The 17,276-nt window shown below is 42.0% G+C and overlaps 1 protein-coding gene across 6 annotated transcripts in view; it reads left to right on the top strand.

The window, feature by feature from the left end:
• Nucleotides 1–15,577, top strand: part of DYNC1I1 (dynein cytoplasmic 1 intermediate chain 1) — a 191,371-nt gene extending 175,794 nt beyond the window's left edge. For all 6 annotated transcript variants that reach the window (XM_082043896.1, XM_082043900.1, XM_082043899.1 and 3 more), the window contains one exon: nucleotides 14,603–15,577. In XM_082043896.1, coding sequence (XP_081900022.1) covers nucleotides 14,603–14,713 — 111 coding nt within the window. In that variant the 3' untranslated portion in view covers nucleotides 14,714–15,577. The remainder of the gene's footprint in view (nucleotides 1–14,602) is intronic.
• The last annotated feature ends 1,699 nt before the right edge of the window (nucleotides 15,578–17,276 follow it).

Here is a 17,276-nt window from a genome sequence, read left to right as displayed (position 1 = left end):
GGTTGTGAAAGAAGCAGCTTCTCATCCACCTTCCGTTCTTTTTTTTTTTTTCCTTTCCATTAATCTGTTCCAGGTCATATTCTGCTTGCACTGTGAATAGATAGCAACTGTAAATCATTTATTATTTGATTGCAATAAAATATAAAGTAAGTTTGCAGCACCGGATTGGAGAGTTTGAAATTGTAATCATAAGGAGCTTATTACTGTCCATTATATTAAACCAGTTACAGGACAAACTATTGCATCTGTTTGGCCATCTTTCAGACAGTTCTAGTCATATATTTAAAGGGTGACTAGTATGACAGGTGGAACTGGAGTAAAGTAAGAGGTCTTTCCCTAGACCATCTAGGAGAAACTGCTATGCCAAGAAAGCAGTTATTTACCTTTACACAGCTATTACCTCTGTCCTCGTTTCCTTGCAGTGAAATCAGAATCATATTGATGTTTATGATATGACTTCGTTAAGTTTCAGAGTTAATATCTCCCTCAGCCCTTTTAGGGCTGCTGCATTAGGTTGTTTGTGTACTTCCCTGTTTGCTCTGTGATGAACGTTAATCTGTATCTCATTTTCAAGTACGTGACCAGTGAGGGAGGAGCTGGCAACTGCCTGAAACATGTGGATGAAGTGGTACAGTAAGCAATATCCCACTGATGCCTATAAAATAATTTCCTTTGTTTTCAGCAGCCTTTGACAGCTGCTCTGAGGTTCTTGGGGTTCTAGACAGAGAGAAATGTGTATTTGTGACCAGCTCTCACATTCCAGCGTGGCTGTTGAGTCACTTATTTTTCTGGGTAGAGTGGAGAAGAGTTGGTACTTTGTGCTCCTGTCTTGAGACCCCTGTGTTTCACTGTGGATTTCATACAGAAAACATATCTCGCATCTCTTTAATGCAGTTAAAACTTGCTGTAGCTTAGAGAGAGAAATAGGAAACTAGATTTTGTGTTGTGTAGTTACCCAGGTAGTTTTTCTAGTAGGTTTACTCTGCCATCATAAAGCTCCTGTAGAGCATGTATTGAGTTGGGAAATGTTTTTGCCACAAGAGTAGAGTTGAGACTCGCCATAAAATATTGTATTTTAAAATCTGTGTTGATTTACAAGTATTCTTGTAACACAGATAAATGACTCACACACATATTGAGAAGGCAGATTTGAGCAGTAATAAGGGGCTGTCCTTACAACCAAGTTTTATGCAAAAGCGCTCAAAGATAAAGTAAGATACAGTAGTTGCAACAACACACACAATCCAGGCATAAAGGATGATTAAATGGATTGTGAGGTAGTGCCTTAATTTCACCATTTGATACTTACACCAGGGAGGTTGGAACACTGGCCTCAGAGGATTTGAAGTGTGTTTTAACAAAGCAGAATCTCTTAAGAATTGATGGAAAATGTAAAGAGCTAAGGTTTTGATTTGATTCCCCTCCACCCCAGTTTTATAATGTTTAGTCCCGAGAGACTTTTAAAATTGGAAGCTCTTAGACATGACCAAACGAAAAAGGAAGGAAGGAAGGAAGGAAGGAAGGAAGGAAGGAAGGAAGGAAGGAAGGAAGGAAGGAAGGAAGGAAGGAAGGAAGGAAGGAAGGAAGGAAGGGAGGAAGGAAGGGAGGGAGGGAGGGAGGGAGGGAGGGAGGGAGGAAGGAAGAAAGGAAGGAAGAAAGGAAGGAAGAAAGGAAGGAAGAAAGAAAGAAAGGAAGAAAGAAAGGAAGAAAGAAAGAGAAAGAAAAGAGAGAAAGAGAGAGAAAGAGACAGCATACTGAGAACTCCAGCTTTTTACTTGAATAATAGCTGAAATATTGAACAGAACAAGCTCTTCATCCCTCATCATGTAAATTTTGACTGATACAGACAGTATTCACAAAGTGATTTTTGAAGTAGGTTAAATAAGAACTCCCTAATGAAAAAAATGCACTAGTTTGAAATCAGTCAATTTAATTACTGTGTTTTATGAAGGCCATTACCCATTGCTGATTACTAGGGTGATAAAATCTTTAAGCTTTGGTAGCCTCCATAGGGGGTGAGCCGATCTAAGTAGAGCAAAGTCCAGTCATTATCACCCCAAATACTTGTGTTTCTCATTACAATATTCATTACTTTAGGTTACTGCAAATGCTTTGAGGTCTTTATGTAAGCACTGGTTTATGCTGTAGAAAAACAATGTTGTTATGTTGATAAGTTAAAACCAAGCAGTTACATACTTTTACAGTTTCAAATGAGGCTTGGCTACATCCAGACATAGAAATAGATACATTTATGCCTCTGAGTACGCATATTCATGGCTCTGTGCTTGTTGGTAGGGAAAAGCATGAGAGTTATTTTCAGCCTGTTTTGATACTTAAATAAGCTGGAAGTTCCAGGGCGGGTAGGGACAGTGGGACAAGCAGCCTCACCAAGTGGAGCCTGTCAACGGGTTTTTGTGATGTTCTGTGTGATACAACAATGGGTGGCACTTGGTGTACAGGGTCACTCTCCTGCCTGATGCCATGATGTACGCTTGTTCTTGCTAGTCACAGTTTCTTCTGTTTCACTATATATATAAATGAAGTTCCACTTTCATTTTATTACTGGAAGTACCAGATTTTTAACAACTCATTAGAATGGTTTGGGTTGGAAGGGGCCTTAAAAATCACCTAGTTCCAATCCCCCTTCCATGGACAGGGACACCTTCCACTAGACCAGGTTACTCAAAGCCACAATCAACCTGGCCTTGAACGCTTCCAGGGATGGGGCATCCACAGCTTCTCTGGGCAACCTATTCCAGTGCCTCACCACCCTCATGGTGAATAATTTCTTCCTTATATCTAACAGAAACCCATCCTCTTTCAGATTAAAACCATTACCCCTTGCTCTATCACTACACATCCCTGTAAAAAGTCCCTCTCCAGCTTTCTTCTAGGCCCCTTGAGGTACTGGAAGGCTGCTATAAGGTGTTCCTGAAGCTTCCTCGTCTCCAGGCTGAACAACCCAAACTGTCACAGCCTGTCCTCATAGGAGAGGTGCTCCAGCCCTCTGAGCATCTTCATGGACTTCTCTGGACTCACTCCAGCATGTCCATGTCTCTCTTATATTGGGGGCCCCAGGACTGGTTTCAGGTCTCCAGGTGGGGTCTCACCAGAGCCGAGTAGAGGAAGAGAATCAACCTCCCTCGACCTGCTGGTCACGCTTCTTTTAATGCAACCCAGGATACAATTGGCTTTCTGGGCTGCAAGTGCACTTTGCCAGCTCATGTTGAGCTTCTCATCAACCAACACTGCCAAGTCCTTCACCTCAATCTATTCTTTACCCAGCCTGTATTTATATTTGGGATTGGCCTGACCCATGTGCTGGTCCCTTCTCTCAGTTTTTGATTAGACAGTAAAATTAAATGGGCATTAGTGAAAACGGAAGGGACAAATGAAGGTGTGAAGTAGTAATCCTAAATATCCAGTTGATTGTTTTTCCTTACCTTCCGGTTGCTTATGATGAAATATTACAGTAGTTCTCCAAAGACAGCTTACTAGCTCCCCAGAGAATTTCATAGGGTAAAAAGACATGAGTTTCCAATATGATACAAATATATTTTATAAGAATTCCTGAAGTCCTCATCATATGAAATAAAAAGCTTAAGAAAACCAGCCAACCAACCAACATCTGGCTCCAGTCCCTTTTATTCATTTGCACTCTACTTTTAAAGCCGACGTATGTTTCCTTTTCCCTTGCAAAGGCCCAGATCCTCCCCCTGCAGAGAGGATCAGAGAGAACAAGCCACATGTGACAGGAGTTAATCATGTAGCTTAATGCACTATTAGAAGGCACTCAGATAACGAAGTGATGAGAGCAGCAGAAGAGAAGCCGTAAGAGATCATTCCCTTTCTGCACAGTAAAGCCTGCAGGAGGGGGAGAAGGCAGAGCTGGATCTGACAGTCTTCCTGTGGGTGCTTTGCTGCTGAGCTGGGAACTGGTGTGAAGGGCAGGAGAGAAAGGCAGGCTCCAGATCGGACATACCAGTCTGTCTGCTGTATGTTTAGCCCCTCGGCACTACCAGTGGCCTCACTGCTAACTCCCCAGTTACTGCTTCTCCTGAAGACCTTTCAAGAGGCTTAGTGGAAATATAATGTGGGTGCAAGCTTTCCATGGTAGGTACAGGTGAGGCTGTGGAAGCTGAGCGAGTGCTTTAGCTGGTCTGCCAGGTCCTGACCCTGCATCCCACAACACTGGTGGGGACAGAGCTGAAGTCAAGGCATGTTAATAGTGTCATAGAGTATGTATTTTAAATATCTAGATAGTGTGTTGGCTGATACTTTCTCTGAAAGTTTTTACCCCCTTTCTGATGTAAAAAGCGTTACTGAAAAATGTTCATAGCTTTTGGTAACAGAGTATGGAAAGGGAAAAGTAAAAAATTTAGTTTAAGCTCGGTTTGTGTGCAGCAATTTGTGAATGTCATTGAAATTTGTGTGTTATCATTGTGGTGTTAGAACACTTCTGAAACAAGAGTTGCTTTGTATAATTGATTTTCTGGATGACGCTCCTGTGGTTTCAGCCTATCACATCCAGTAGCAGTTCTCATTTTGAGAATACTTAATTACATTTTTAATCATTTTTTATGGTTTGCAAAATGGTCTGTATTTTGAACATGAAAAAGAATTTAATTTGTGACTTGGAAGGTAATGGCTAAACTTAAAATATCAACTGAGGATAACTCTGGGCCTCAATATATCCTATTCGGCAGATAAAATTCCATATACAGTGTTTAATTTAGATGTAGAATGTATCCTCAAGTGCCTTATATTATGGAAAAATCTATGTCTGAAATGAAAACAAACAAACCAACCAAAAACCCACCAAAACAAACCCCCTGATATTTCATGGATGAGCTTATGCAGCTAATGGAATGTGTACAAAATCTCAGGGAAGGCAACAACTCTCCTGGAAACTGAATTCTTCAAACAGTTTATAAGCTACTTTTGGTGAGAGTCCATTTGCCAACTTAGAGCCAGAAAGTTGCAGCAGAAGTCCTTTACAGTTCCTGTTCCACCAGATTTCCCAGCATGAATCATGGCGTGGCCATGGCTGGCTTGGGTTGGAAGGGAAGCAAGTGGAGCTGAAGACACCAGGATTTATTTCTTCCCTGAGGCAATAGTCCTGCACTCAGCTAAACATCCAGGGAGGCACTTCTGCTGGTGCAGCCACCCCACAGGCTGAAGCTCTAGTGTTTCAAGTAAAAATGATGGTACGATTCTGCCAAACCAATGTAATTGTCAATAAAAAAAATATGTAGATATTGCAAAGAACACTAGGTTGAACGCTCCTTACCTTCTAGATTTGATCCATTTGCTAGAGGAGGAATTCTCCTGGTGGCTTAGCTCCAAGCGTTAAATGTCCTGAAATTCATGTAAAAATTACAGGAGTTTTCAGTGACTTTGAAAAATGGCAATCAAAGCAGGACTGAAGTCCCCATGGGAAATGAATGGCAGGCAGTGTGCCTCGCTGTTTTTCTTAATCAGTCTGTAAACTGATGACATTATAGAAGCGGTGGAAAGGTAGGAACTGCGAGAACTTTGCTGCTTAGGGCACCACCTCTTTTGAAGCAATAGTTAGCTTTTCTGAAGCAAGACAGATGTTCTTTCTGCTCCTGTAGCTGATTAATTGTATTAAATCTCTTTTGTTTCCCAGGCCAATACTCTCTTAGTCTCTGCCACTGAAAGTCTCACTCGAGTCGATCTGTAGGAGGGGACCCCCACAGCATGACTGGCAGAAACGTTCCGGTGTGCTGAAGAACAGGCCATAAGCTTATAGCTTAATGTTTGCATTTTAAAATTAAGAGGTGATCTAAGGAAACAAAAGTAATCTAAATTTCAGCTTGCAGTTATCTCTTTCAGGATGACTTGTGATTACTCAGTATTTTATCCTCTGTAGTTGATAGCAGGTCCAGTATTTTGATACATTAATTGAGGGAAGAAAAATCTGTTTGATAGCTCGGACATCATTCTTTCTGGTTAATTCAGGAGAGCCTGAGCCAACTCTGATGTTCTAGGTGGAACTGTAGCACTGTCTACAATTAAAGATACTTTCCACTTCCTTGTTCTCTTTTCCACCTTTTCAAGTTTTAATCCTCAGGCTGAGGTTTTCCATAATTGATATTTACTTCTAGCACAGGTTTTTTTGTTGTTTTTTTTTTTTTTTAATTTTTGATATTAAAGGCAGTATCATAATGCGAAATAAATAACATGCTCAAATTGAGGGAGTTAGCCTTAACTCTGACATTTCCTATCTTTGAAGTGTTAGAGTCTGCAGTCTTAGTGTTGTGTTAACATGCATTTGTGGGTCATGTATGTATAATTCATGGACTAAATTCTAGTCTGTTCTCCTGTTAGACTGGCATCGAGATGACTGCTGCAGGCAGAGGAATAAGTTTAGAAGTGAATTCATGGGCATTGAAATGCTTGAGTTCCTGTGTAGGCCCTTTATACAGTGTATCTTTGCACATTACATGTAAATTATTAAAATAACACCATTGTTTGTTTGGTATTCTGAATATAATTTATCATCAACTGCGTAACAATTCAGCAGCTACTGTTCTCTGTAGGAGAAAAAGTCAGTTTGCTGAAAATGGATTCCGTTTCTGTTTGAAATTAAGGATTTTTTTTTTGTCACATAAGCTAATATTTTGTCTTCTTTTTACTATGGCAGCACTAGTTAAATCAGACCCTGCTGGTGAATTGCAAAGAAATAAATCACAACAGACATTAATCTAGATGAGGGCTAAGTAATTAACTTCATAGAAGGGTGGCATATACTGTGTCTCTGACACTAGACTGACTGCTGTGCATAGAATAAATGCAGTATTTAGGCTGCCTATGGTATTCCACCCCTTCAATTAAGTAAACAAATATATATAGAGCTACTCTGGAGTGTATCCTTTGTGGTCTAAACACTGTATCTTATTAAAATCATCTGCATGCAGTGTGTGGGGTTTGAGTTCCTGCCAGTGGTTTCATCCATTGTTAACAGTGATGCTCGGCTCTCCCAAGAGTTAAATACAGTGGTAGTGTAGTTATGTGAAAAGGGTGCTCTTGGTTACTTTGGTGGCCATTTCCTTGCATATTACCTCCCACTTTGTTTCCATCCATGTGTGTGGCATAGGGTGTTGCCTGGAAAAATATAGGCTTTTTCAGGGAAAAAAAAAATAAAAAATCCATATAGGTTGAGAAAAATATCAAAGGCGGTCTGTAGTTGAATCTGGGGGGCAAGACTGGGGCCAGAATAGGTGCTTGCCTGCCTGCCTGCTGTATGTGTGTGTAGCAAGACATTTAATATTTACATTTACATATCTGGTTTTGCCACAGTGACAATGATAAAACATGTGTTGAACTCCGGAAAATAGGATCAGTCATTTAAAAGCAAACTATAACTCTGCTTTTTCGTTTGTAAGCATTATGACCCTCATCCTACAAGTGCTCTCTTTTACCTGTAAAGTTAGAATGGTAGCCTGTTCTACTTTTTAGAAAACATCAAGCTGAAGTAGTTATATTTTATCATCATCAAAAATATTTTTACCTACAATGTAATAAATGCATTCAGATGTTAAAGTATTACACAAAGTATTTGTAGCAGACTTCTTTTCAATACAGCACTTAATTTTAGAGGGTGATATGGACAATATAGGTTGATAAAAATTCTACTTAGAGAAAATAGCTAAAATTATATTTGCCTGAAGCTACGTTTATTTGATGATGCTATTAAATTGCAGGAATATAAAAATGGTGAGAAACCACATTGAGAAATAACTTAGTGTGGAGTCTGACATTTTAGTCATTCAAGTTAGTTTACTAGGCTTGCTGTTTTCTACAAACTCAAATTAATCTGAATATTTTCTAAGCTTTAATTAGCTGTCTCTTCAGAGAGTGTTTAATTTGCCCTTCTCAAAAATTATAATAGCAAGAGAGTATTTTAGAAATGAGAGGAACATTAATTTTCATATAGTTTTTGTTTTCCCTGCTGGATATGAGATTTTTTTGCAAACACGGCTGTGTTGAAGCAGAGAGAAGTAAACAGGGTTGTCTAACATAAGATCAGCCTTTGCCTCCAAACAGCAACAAACCCAAATGCAACGAATAAAAGATGTGTGCTAATCAGAAGGTTTCTGATCTGTAGGAGCGTGGTGACTAGCTATAGGAACCCATCAGCTTAGATCAGAATAAGGTTTTCTATGTACAAAAATAAGAAAGCATTGCACTTCTATGAACTGTGTTTGAATGGGTCGCAGGTTTTTGTCTTGGGAACTGCTGTCACCCTTAGAGTGTGTGTTGGACCACCAAGCAGGCTTGTCTGCAGACGTCTAATTGGAAGCAGTGTGTGGCGATACGGTTGCATGGGCCGGCTGCAGACCACATACTTTGGCAGATCGTTCCAAGTCGTGGTGTGACGGTTCATTTTCAGATTCTCCTTTTACACCTGCGTCCAGGGGACGTGTGTGTTAGGAGCGATTGTAGACCCTTCTGGTTGGAAAAATTCACCCCTTCACAACAACCCCTCGGTCAGAGACAAGGTTGAGGAAGTTCTTCCCATGGCTGTTTTTTGCTTTGAGGCATCTGAAATCTAGGTGAAGACAAAACAAGAAAAAAAGGGTGATTATTAGCAATACCTCTACTAGTAATCAGCGGTGCAGGTTATGAACCAGTGTCTCAGTGACAGGTAACTTAACCCACGAGGTATGGTCAGTAAAAGGAAGTGCAATAGGTTGAACACAGATGACTGTGGTCCCTTTGGGTGTTATGGGACATTGGTTCCTCCAGAGTGGAGACTGCTGCTGAAACTGCGATTGCATTTTATGTCCTTCTCAGGAGAGTCCCCAGCTGTGCTGAACACGAGCATGGAGGGATAAAGGCAGGAAGAGGTGTCTGTTCCCATCCCAAAGATTTAGAGGCTCCAGGGAAGGCAAGGAGCCAGGAATAAGGTGAAATATCCTCAATGGATAATTCATTTGCTGGAAAGTGGTTTTTCAGGGAAACGGAATCTATACAGAGATGTGGACAAAGTGAGCTGAAACACTCTCAGCCATAAAAAAGATGGATAGGAATGGAATATACAAAAATATTGAAATATGTTGTAATATCTTATTTCAGCCTTCTGGATAGATTCTTTTGAAAGGCACATGCGAAGTGTTTTTTTTTTCTTTTGGTCTCAAAATCATTTCCTTTTTTTTTTATGAACGTAACTTAAAAGACTGAGTGTTGCTAGAATGTGTTAGATAACCTGAAAAGAGTGTCTTCAGGCACTGGGTTTTGTTGCTTTTCTGCTTGCTTGGGGAGCCCCACGCTAGCTGGCATGAATGGATCCTGCACAAATGGCAAAGTTGTCTGGTCCCGAGCATCTCCTTTTCCTGAGTTCTGTCTGACCATTTGAAGAGAAGGAGTGTTCGGTGAAGCTCCTGATAGCACAGTTTCTGGGAGAATATGGGAAATACAGTTTGCATTTGTAAGATACCTGGTGTATGGAGACACGGAGATGGAGGAGGCTGTTCCTGGTGAAACTCCCATTCATACTGCTATAAAACCTGCACCTGGCTGACCTGATGGCCTCGGAGGAAGGTGGATCTCGTCCTCTCTTGCCAGATGGACAGGAACCATCTCCTTGGTCAGTACGAGCGTCTTGGGAGCATGTGTTTGTGCTTCAGGGCTGGAAAGTCAACAGGAGAGTGAGGTGGTTGTCTAGAGTCATCACCCAGGAAACAAGGAGAAGCTTCAGAAGGCTCAGAAATCCAAGGGCTTTGTGGTGGCACCTTGAGATACAGTCTTCTTGTGCACTGCACAAATCACATAGAATTGTGACACAGTGGCAAGGCAAAGCCAGGTGCTTGTCACAAAGATCCTGGGAGTCATTTCCCTTGGGTCTGGTGATATTGTTCTTTATCTACAGTGGAGAACAGGCAAAAGTTGGAGCAATGTTACCTTTCAACTTTACAAGCCTTGTTGTAACCCCCTGACTCTGAAAAATGAACTGGTGGGACCTACTGTGGTTGACATATGTGGTCCAGCTAGACAAGTCCCTTCTTTCCAAATCTAGGTGATATTTAGTTCCTTTTGAGTCTTGAAAGCACAGCTCAACACATCACCGCAAAAAGAAGAGGGTGAGAATGATACTAGAAACAAGGGGCTTCTAGCTGGTGAGGAACCAGCCACCTCTAGCAGATGGGAAGGAGAACAAAAGGACAGGGAGATCTCAGCTCCTAATTTACAATCCCTTTGCTGTTACATCTCATCATCTCTCTTTCTAAGCCTTTTGTATTCTGTTCTGTCCCACCAAGAGTCGCCTTCCCTTGGGATACCTATGTATGGCAGATCAGGGTAGCACAGGCTGGGAAAGAGTCACATAGGTGTAATGTTATTTATCTATAAGAAGATAATGGAAAACTGTAATGCCTCACAGGGACAGACAGGAATCTGTTTAGTGCTCCTATCTGGAGGCCACCCCTGGGTTATCTGATGTTACCAACCCACCTCTTCAGTGCTTAATACTAATGTGGCTGCCACATCTCGGCCCTGGTGTTCAGCACGCAGCCCGTCGCGGTTTGGGCGCTGGGCAGAGCTTGCTGTGCGTGGGGCCTGCAGTCGGCAGGGGGGTTCTCCTTTCCCAGCCACGGTATTTGTGCTGCACCGTTCAGCCTGGAGGAGCACACTGGAGAGTTATCTTCTCTTATCCAAAATCTCCATGTGTAAAATCATAGTAATGGAGCTGGTGGACAAATTAGTTCTGAGAGTTTGCATCACATAAATCAGTGTTTTAATGTTGGCAAGGAGAACAGTTTGTGAATTAGTTTAAATGATGAAATCTTAAATGTATCTATTATTTATTATGTTACATGTCTTTGTTATTTGTTACACATTATTGGTCATGTAGGAAGCAGTTGCAGATACTCACAGATACTGAGTGCTTTTGGAATAATATGAAAGTCAGTTGGGAGAAGAGATCTAAAAAGTCGATAGTGATATAGAGAAAACAGATTTTTCTTTTTTGAATGAGAGGCCCCAATTGTCCTGGGTTAAATATCTTAGAACAGGTTTGGGTTGGAAGGGACCTTTAAAGATCATCTAGTCCAACCTCCCTGCAATGAGCAGGGACATCTTCAACTACCATGAGGTTGCTCAGAGCCATGTCCATCCTGGCCCCAATCAAAAATAGGTCACCATCCTGACATCTTCAGAAGATGTTTTGCTGTACTAAATTCTCACTCCTGTAGCCATGTAACCATCTGAGCACGTGTAACTTCACAAGCAGAGGCAGGTTTATTTGGATGCATAAACGTGCAGTCACACTTGCAGCTTGGTACACTTGCAGCCTGAGCTCTTTTGATGTTTTAAAAGCCAGACAGAAGACAAGTACCCCTCTTCCAGCAGCTTCACAGACAAAGTTTGGCTAAAGTTACCACCTTGCTTTGATAATACTGGTTTTCCTCATTAGAATTAGTATCTGATGCAACCTAAATGTACCCTGGTATTTAAGTTAAAGCAGTGTGAGTAATTCAGTCAATTAATTAGGTGTGGGTAGTGCTTACGTTCCATTGTGAAGGGATCAAAGGAGAACACTTAATAGCATTTATTTTCTTGTTCTGCTCCGTACCTTAGTGTCAGTTCATTCAAATAACCTTCTGACCCAAATGTTAATATAGGTTATTATATTATTATGCTTTGGGGAATATTTCTACTCTGCATCGATGTAATGACTTCTGGGACTCGACAAGTGCTGCTTTGTAGTAACTGGAAGTGGACAGCAAAATGGCAAAAACACCTAACGAGCAAGGAACCCCCAAATAGACAGACCCAGGCCTCCAGCACTTGTGGGTGTCAGTGGGCCCAACTTGAATGGAAATGACTGGAAGGGGAGCATTCATTCAGACAAGAATTCGAATTGGAGTTTGTGGATGCTTTTGTTTTTATTTGCGAACTTTTACTGTATAACTATTGTGATTTGGTATTAGGGCCTTCACAGAAAGAAGTGTGGGGGGAATAAAAGTCAGTTTGTTCTTTGACTTGATTGTTGCCGAGGTTTCCCTCTGCATCCCTAAGGAATTTATTCTAGAGAGGTTTATTCTACTGACAGTCTATTAGCAGAATTGGCCCCTCATTGAAAGCGTAATGCAGCGCGTGAGATTCAATAATGTAAAATAAGTTCTAAGTAATTAGATTGCGTGGGGGCACTGAATGTTTTCACCTCGGCGCTAAAGGCATTCACTTCAATCATGAATTGTTTTGTGAACTGAGTCATTAAAAATGGCCCAGGTCTTGCTAACACTGTCCACTAACAGTAATGCGTGTAATGCATACATTTATGGGGAGAATCTCAAAGTTTGAGATACCAAGTTACTTTAATAGGCTGGACTTTGTTTGTCTGTGGCCATGCTGCGTAGTAAAGGAAATTAAATGATCTCAATGTCATAAATATATTTCATTTTTTTGTTCAGAATGACATATTGTCTTCCTCAGCCATTTAATACAATGTAATGCTGTTTAGGACTTTAAAAGACAAGGAGAAATGAGGTTTTATTAAATTCAATAAGTACTTTTTCCAGATATTGTTCCACTTTAATTCTTTGACAACGTGAAATAAGTGAGACTCATTTAATGTTTTCATTCAAGAGTTTGATAAGTAATAGTGCCGTACACATCACAAGAAATAAAATCTTTTAGGACACAAGCAATAGTAACAGGGAAGTTGCTACACAGCTGGTTTTGGTTGCACCTGTGACAGAAGGATCTCTGCACTGTCCCTTAACTTAGATAGAGCAGCTTGTGTAGGTGTGTGGCTGTGACCAGCCTGGGTGGTGGGGCACTGACCTCCATTCTGGTGTTATGCTTCCTTCTGCTGAAGGGTTTTGAAAGAACGGAGCTGGCTTTCAAACCAAGACCATAACAGATCCACAGGGGTGCGTGTGAGCGGGAGAGACAGCTGTCCCAAGTGATTTGCTGCTCTAACTCTGGTCTCCATTCCTGGGAGAAGTAAAGGAGGAAAATGCAAACAGTGGGAGATGAGGGGAAAACCCAGAGAGTGCAGCGACATCTATTATTGAGAGCCGAGACGGCTTTCACACAGATTCTGTTTCTTAGTCTGTAGCCTCAGTAAATGCTGAACTGTACTATATTTGGTGTTTCAATACGCAGAAAACAAACTTGGTGTACACTAGCCCTTCATAACGTAACTGAGTCACTGATACGTGCACTAGACATATTTGTCCCCAAAATACTGGATGTAGAGGCAAAGTTAGATACAAAACAGTCAAAAAACTCATTGGTCCAGTGAGATATGGAGGAGATATTTAGAACCAGTATTGCACATTCCTGTCCTTGCCATCAACACTCAACTTGCAGCAGTGTACGTGGCACTTCTGCTGGTTTTTTAGAAGTGAGCCAGTACAGATGGAATATTGGGTACCGCAGACCAGATAAGCTGGGATCATACCTGTTCTTTAGTCAAAGACATCCATTTTCTAAGATGGACAGCAGCTTTTTATATGCCTCATAGTATATCTCACTGCTTCTTGTTTCCAAACAGTTGCCTTCTTCATGCCAAGCATAATCTTTAAAGAGTTATTTTTTCGTATTATATGTAGGACACAATCACGGGGCTTCAAGGTGGCAGTAAAAATGTGCGTGTTTCATCTGGATGTTTGTTGCTGTCTTATGGAATTTGAGTTAATGAAAACAAAATTTGAAAAAAAATGCCTTTTTTTTTAAAGAAAAAGAAAAGTTAATCAGCTTGCATTATCTTCCAGAAATTACAGTGTTGGACCCAGCTGGAAATGACTGCAACATTATTTTGCCATGGCTCTAAAGCATTCTGTCTGGACGTTCAGCTATTTAGATTGCATGTCCCTCTTGAAGCTTAATGTTCAAGAGCTCTTCATTAGAAACATCAGTGGTATTAAATGGAAATAGATTTTGCATGATGATATAAAAAATCATACCAGTAATACAGTATCCAGTTGATATAACATTTCTGTCATAATGTGTTTCTTGTAATTGTGAATTCCTTAACATAGAGGAGAGTAACTAAAACAACACAATATATTTATTTTACTACTAAGAGCTCTAATGAACTTCAGGAAAACAGTTTCGATACAGCGCTGTAAGAGCTCTGTTGCTTTGCACACATTGACCTCAGTCCTGCAGACAGTTACACTTGGGCGCTGGCTGCAAATGGCCACACGTGTGTGAAGTTAAATGTAGATTTAGATGTTTGTAGGGATCAAGGCCTCGCTTTAGTTTGGAAAATCTGAAATATTTTAACCAAGGGGTAGATTTTGCAACAACACTCTGACAAAACACTTTGCCTTAAAATTAAGTAGATCAAGTAAAATCAAGCAATTTTTTTCCCTGCCACTGACTGTAAAAGCTCCTTCCTACCCGAGTAGGAACCTGCCAGGCTTGTCCTGGGAACTTGGCGTCACTTTACAGCTGTATAAGTAGCTGCCCACGGCGGGTGGGTGAGGTCCAGGCCTTGGTCCTTCACCGTGCACAGCCACCCTGACTGCGACAGGAGCGCCGCTCCGAGGTGGGGCTGCGATTTTGGGCCAGAGGGGTGGCCGGCCTCCCCTTCCCATCTCCTAATTCCCTGTCGCTTTCCCCCCAGCTGGCTGTTCCGCACAACGACGAGTGGACCCGCTTCGCTCGGACGCTGGTGGAGATCCGCGCCAACCGAGCAGACAGCGAAGAGGAAGGGGCGGTGGAGTTGTCGGCCTAGAGGAAGAGGAGGAAGAGGAGGAGAAGCAGCGCCCGCCATTGCCAGAACAGCAGCTTTCCCCCACCGAATACGCCGGTTTTCAGTGTCAGAGTCAGTCTTGCTGTGGCTTTTGATGCCAGTGTACGTGCCAGTATTGCTCAAAGCATTCCATATTAATCACGCTGCTTTACACAAGGCTGAAAATATCCAGAGCGTTTTCATACTTTATATTTCTGTCTGAAAAGTAAGAAAGAAAACACAAATCAACCCTTTATGGGTTTAGTTGTTGCCTTTTAACTACTTAGTAGCTGTATTTAATAGCTAGGAACCCCTGGTTAAACTTGTGCTCACATTGCCCTTCTGGCATAGTCCTATTAAATCCATATGAAGCCAGATATGATTATGTGCAGATGTGGTGTGCTTCACTGTATGGGACTGGGCCAAGGACTTTAGATGTGGTGTTTCACATGGTGACTTACATTATGAATGGATGTACTATACGAAAGTTGCTGCTCCCTATTTATTGCGGTGTGCTGCATGGAACATATTTATTTGAAAGCATTAAAATAAACGATCCTAAAGCATGTGCATAATGAGAGAACTGCATTGTCTGTGTGCTGCTGTAGAGGTTACATTAAAGGCCACATAACAATTACAGTACATCAGTTGTGCTTAAGATGTAAAATCTATAAAGGTTGGCTTGAGTGGATGGAATGAGTTTCCTTTTTTTTTTTTTTTAAGATGCCTATTATTTCTAGGCACTTTAACTATATTTCAAATACAGTTGGTCACTGATACTTGTCATGCAAGTTAACACTAACAGTCTGATAAAAGGTTCCTGAGTATGACACTGGTATTGCCAATAAAATGTATCAAGCCCGTTCTGTCGCAGTGTGGTTAATCGCTCCTTGCCAGCAGCGCTCAGCGTGTTCATTACCGGGCACTGGGAAAGTCTGACTGCACTGACACGCAGAATGAGGCTGCTATGTAAATAGGTACCTTTGGCTATGAGGACTGGCCGGTGATGGACTTGCACACATCACATCCTGCTACAAATTTTACACGAGCAGGCACTAAGCCATGTCAGCTTCTAGGCCTGATTTATTGTATTTTTTTTTTCCTCTCCTTTATGACAAACTGGTGGCTTGAGCAAAGAAACAGGGTACAAGCTGATCTTCTTGCATGCTGTGCAGCCCAGAGGGACGTGGCTGAATGCTCACCGTGGTGGTGAGGCTGATGGTTGTGTTCACATCACAGTGTTACGCTGAGCCAGGGCACGGCTCTGACACCTGGGTTTGACAGTGGTTCACACTTGGGCAGGCAGGTGAACTATTGCGGCAAGAAACACTGAAAGTCAGTCAGCAACAAAGGTTTTGTAGGTAAGATTGCATCATCTTTGGGCAGTCACGTCGAGGACTGTATCATTTAATGCTCTTCAGAGCTATGGTCAGAGCCAGAGCCACTGGGAAGTCTGCACTGCTAAAAGCCAGAGCCAGCTAAGAAAACAAATCCTTTGGAGAAGCTGGATTTCCCTTATCCTCTTGGTGGTTAGAAATAACTCCCAGTGAAAGAGCATGGGCTAGTTTCTTCTTCATGCTGGGAACTGAAGATATGTCCCAGTGCCAGCAGACACAGGACCTGAAGCTGCCTCCCACTGCCTATGGAAGCAGCAGCTTAGACATTATCTGTGATTCTGTTATCATCTTGGGGTTGTTTTTTCCCCAGTTTCATCTATGTGGGCAAAGCAGATTGATCGCTCAGTGGCTGGCAGGGCACGCTCTGGCCATCGGTGTGCCACGGGTGGGACCAGGCGCCGGCACAGACACACAGCACATCCGTGCTGTCACAGAGGAGAACAGGCCGGTCGCTCGCTGCCCATCAGCCCCCTACGGTAACTCCATATCTGCAAGAGAGGGGACACGGTGCCAGGGTGCGGCTGCGGCATTCAGCTGATGGTCTGTTGTCTCCCAGTCATCGTAGACAGTGCTGGGGAAACTTGGTCCCACTTTTTCCATACTACTATTCAGTTTTTGGAACCTAAGTGGGGATGGGCTGCATGTTCACCTTCCAAACTCCCTACTTTATGGCATTAACAGCTTGTAAAATGGTTTTAAGAGCAGCCTCAGAAGACCTTCAGCGTTTGCTGCTGTGTGCAAGTGAATATGACCAAAGTCCCTTTTTTTTTTTTTTTTCCCTCCTCCTTTTTTCAAGTGGGGTTCAGCAGTACAGAGCAGGAACAAGATCTGGATTTCCACAGAAGTGACCAGGGTTGCATGTACAGAGCAACACCACAAAAGGGTCATTTCACACAGCTGAAGCAGATAGAAGAGAACCCAACAACAACAAAAGGTATTTAGGCCCCTTCTGCAATGGTGACTGCCAGGTGGTAAAGTTTCTGACCAGCCTTTGTTGCTGCCCTTCCAGGAATCTCCAATGGTTTTTGTTTGATTTTCCTGTTGCTAAACATCTAGCTCCACCTTACTGGCTTTCCAAAAGAGCCTGTATGACAAGATGGTCCTCAGGACCTGCTCGGTAGGGAAATAAATATAAAGCTACTCTATTTTTGGCAAAGCAGCAGCATCTT

This window comes from Streptopelia decaocto (genome assembly GCF_964273445.1).
Source record: "Streptopelia decaocto genome assembly, chromosome: 2".
Lineage (NCBI taxonomy): Eukaryota > Metazoa > Chordata > Aves > Columbiformes > Columbidae > Streptopelia > Streptopelia decaocto.
This window is presented reverse-complemented; position numbering and strand designations above follow the sequence as displayed.